This window comes from Mustela putorius, unplaced genomic scaffold (assembly GCF_011764305.1).
Source record: "Mustela putorius furo isolate JIRA1106 unplaced genomic scaffold, ASM1176430v1.1 tig00003845_pilon_pilon_pilon, whole genome shotgun sequence".
In the NCBI taxonomy this organism is placed as follows: domain Eukaryota; kingdom Metazoa; phylum Chordata; class Mammalia; order Carnivora; family Mustelidae; genus Mustela; species Mustela putorius.
The window spans coordinates 81,240,027-81,241,869 of NW_025421998.1; the positions used below are offsets into that span (position 1 = coordinate 81,240,027).

Below are 1,843 nucleotides of genomic sequence, written 5' to 3' on the forward strand. Positions count from 1 at the left end.
TAGTTACACTGTCTGAAACAATAGTAAATTGAGAACATAGAAACTGCAGTTTTAATTGTATTACTGATTTATAAAGGTTAGATTTTGATTTCTTCACTGAAAACCAAGGAAAGCTTTGTTGTCCTAAATAATGCAAAGATCAGTTATATATTTATTAAATTTTCCATCTTTAATACTGGTTAATAAGATTAGTAAGAGATGGCTCTGTGAGCCGCAGCCTTTCCGAGGGAGCGGTTGTGTGTTTGCCATCTTAGGAAGAAGATGTTCTCGTCCGTGGCGCATCTGGCGCGGGCGAACCCCTTCAATGCGCCCCACCTGCAGCTGGTACACGATGGCCTCACGGGCCACCGCAGCAGCCCCGCGGCGCCCCCGGGCCCGCCCCGACGTTCCCGCAATCTGGCAGCAGCCGCTGTGGAAGAGTACAGTTGCGAATATGGCTCCATGAAGTTTTTTTTTTTTTTTTTTTTTTAATTTTTTATTTTTTATAAACATATATTTTTATCCCCAGGGGTACAGGTCTGTGAATCACCAATAGAACTGCCCTATGACCCAGCAATGGCTCCATGAAGTTTTATGCACTGTGTGGCTTTGGTGGGGTCTTAAGTTGTGGTCTGACACACACTGCTGTCGTTCCTCTGGATTTAGTGAAATGCCGAATGCAGGTGGACCCCCAGAAGTACAAGGGCATATTTAATGGATTCTCAGTTACACTGAAAGAGGATGGTGTTTGTGGTTTGGCTAAAGGATGGGCTCCAACTTTCATTGGCTACTCTATGCAGGGGCTCTGCAAGTTTGGTTTTTATGAAGTTTTCAAAGTCTTGTATAGCAACATGCTTGGGGAGGAGAATGCCTATCTCTGGTGCACATCACTATATTTGGCTTCTTCTGCCAGTGCTGAATTCTTTGCTGACATTGCCCTGGCTCCTATGGAATCTGCTAAGTTTCAAATTCAAACCCAGCCAGGTTATGCCAACACTTTGAGGGATGCAGCTCCCAAAATGTATAAAGAAGAAGGCTTAAAAGCATTCTACAAGGGCGTTGCTCCTCTCTGGATGAGACAGATACCATACACCATGATGAAATTTGCCTGCTTTGAACGTACTGTTGAAGCATTGTACAAGTTTGTGGTTCCCAAGCCCCGAAGTGAATGTACAAAGGCAGAGCAACTGGTTGTAACATTTGTGGCAGGTTACATAGCTGGAGTGTTCTGTGCAATTGTTTCTCACCCTGCTGATTCTGTGGTATCTGTGTTGAATAAGGAGAAAGGTAGCAGTGCTTCTCAAGTCCTTCAGAGACTTGGATTTAAAGGTGTATGGAAGGGACTCTTTGCCCGTATCATCATGATTGGCACTCTGACTGCACTACAGTGGTTCATCTATGACTCTGTGAAGGTCTACTTCAGGCTCCCTCGCCCTCCTCCACCTGAAATGCCAGAGTCTCTGAAGAAGAAGCTTGGGTTAACTCAGTAGAATGATCAAAGCAAATGTGGACTGAATCTGCTTGTTGATCAGTGTTGAGGAAAGTACAAGAGGAACTTTTATATATTTGACAGTGTAGGAAATTGTCTATTCCTGGTATAATTACTGTAGTACTCCTGCCAAAGGCGAGAGTTTCAGACCCACTGTTGAAATAAACCCAACTGCTCATGAAAAAAAAAAAAAAAAAGATTAGTAAGAGATGGATAATGAGTGAAAAGAGTGATGGGTGAAGATGTAGTTACTTCTAATACATACCTCTAAAACACACACACACACACACACACACAGATACACACAATATATATATACAGCTAGTGTATTGCATAATAAAGATTATAAATTTTCAATAAAAATGGAAAGATAAA

The 1,843-nt window shown here is 42.3% G+C and overlaps 1 protein-coding gene across 1 annotated transcript; it reads left to right on the forward strand.

The window, feature by feature from the left end:
- The first annotated feature begins 210 nt into the window (after positions 1-210).
- Positions 211-1,523, forward strand: LOC123387039 (phosphate carrier protein, mitochondrial-like). The gene is made up of 2 exons (XM_045062947.1): positions 211-447; positions 570-1,523. Exons 1-2 carry the CDS (start codon positions 262-264, stop codon positions 1,467-1,469), a joined length of 1,086 nt encoding a protein of 361 aa, XP_044918882.1. The 5' UTR covers positions 211-261; the 3' UTR covers positions 1,470-1,523.
- The last annotated feature ends 320 nt before the right edge of the window (positions 1,524-1,843 follow it).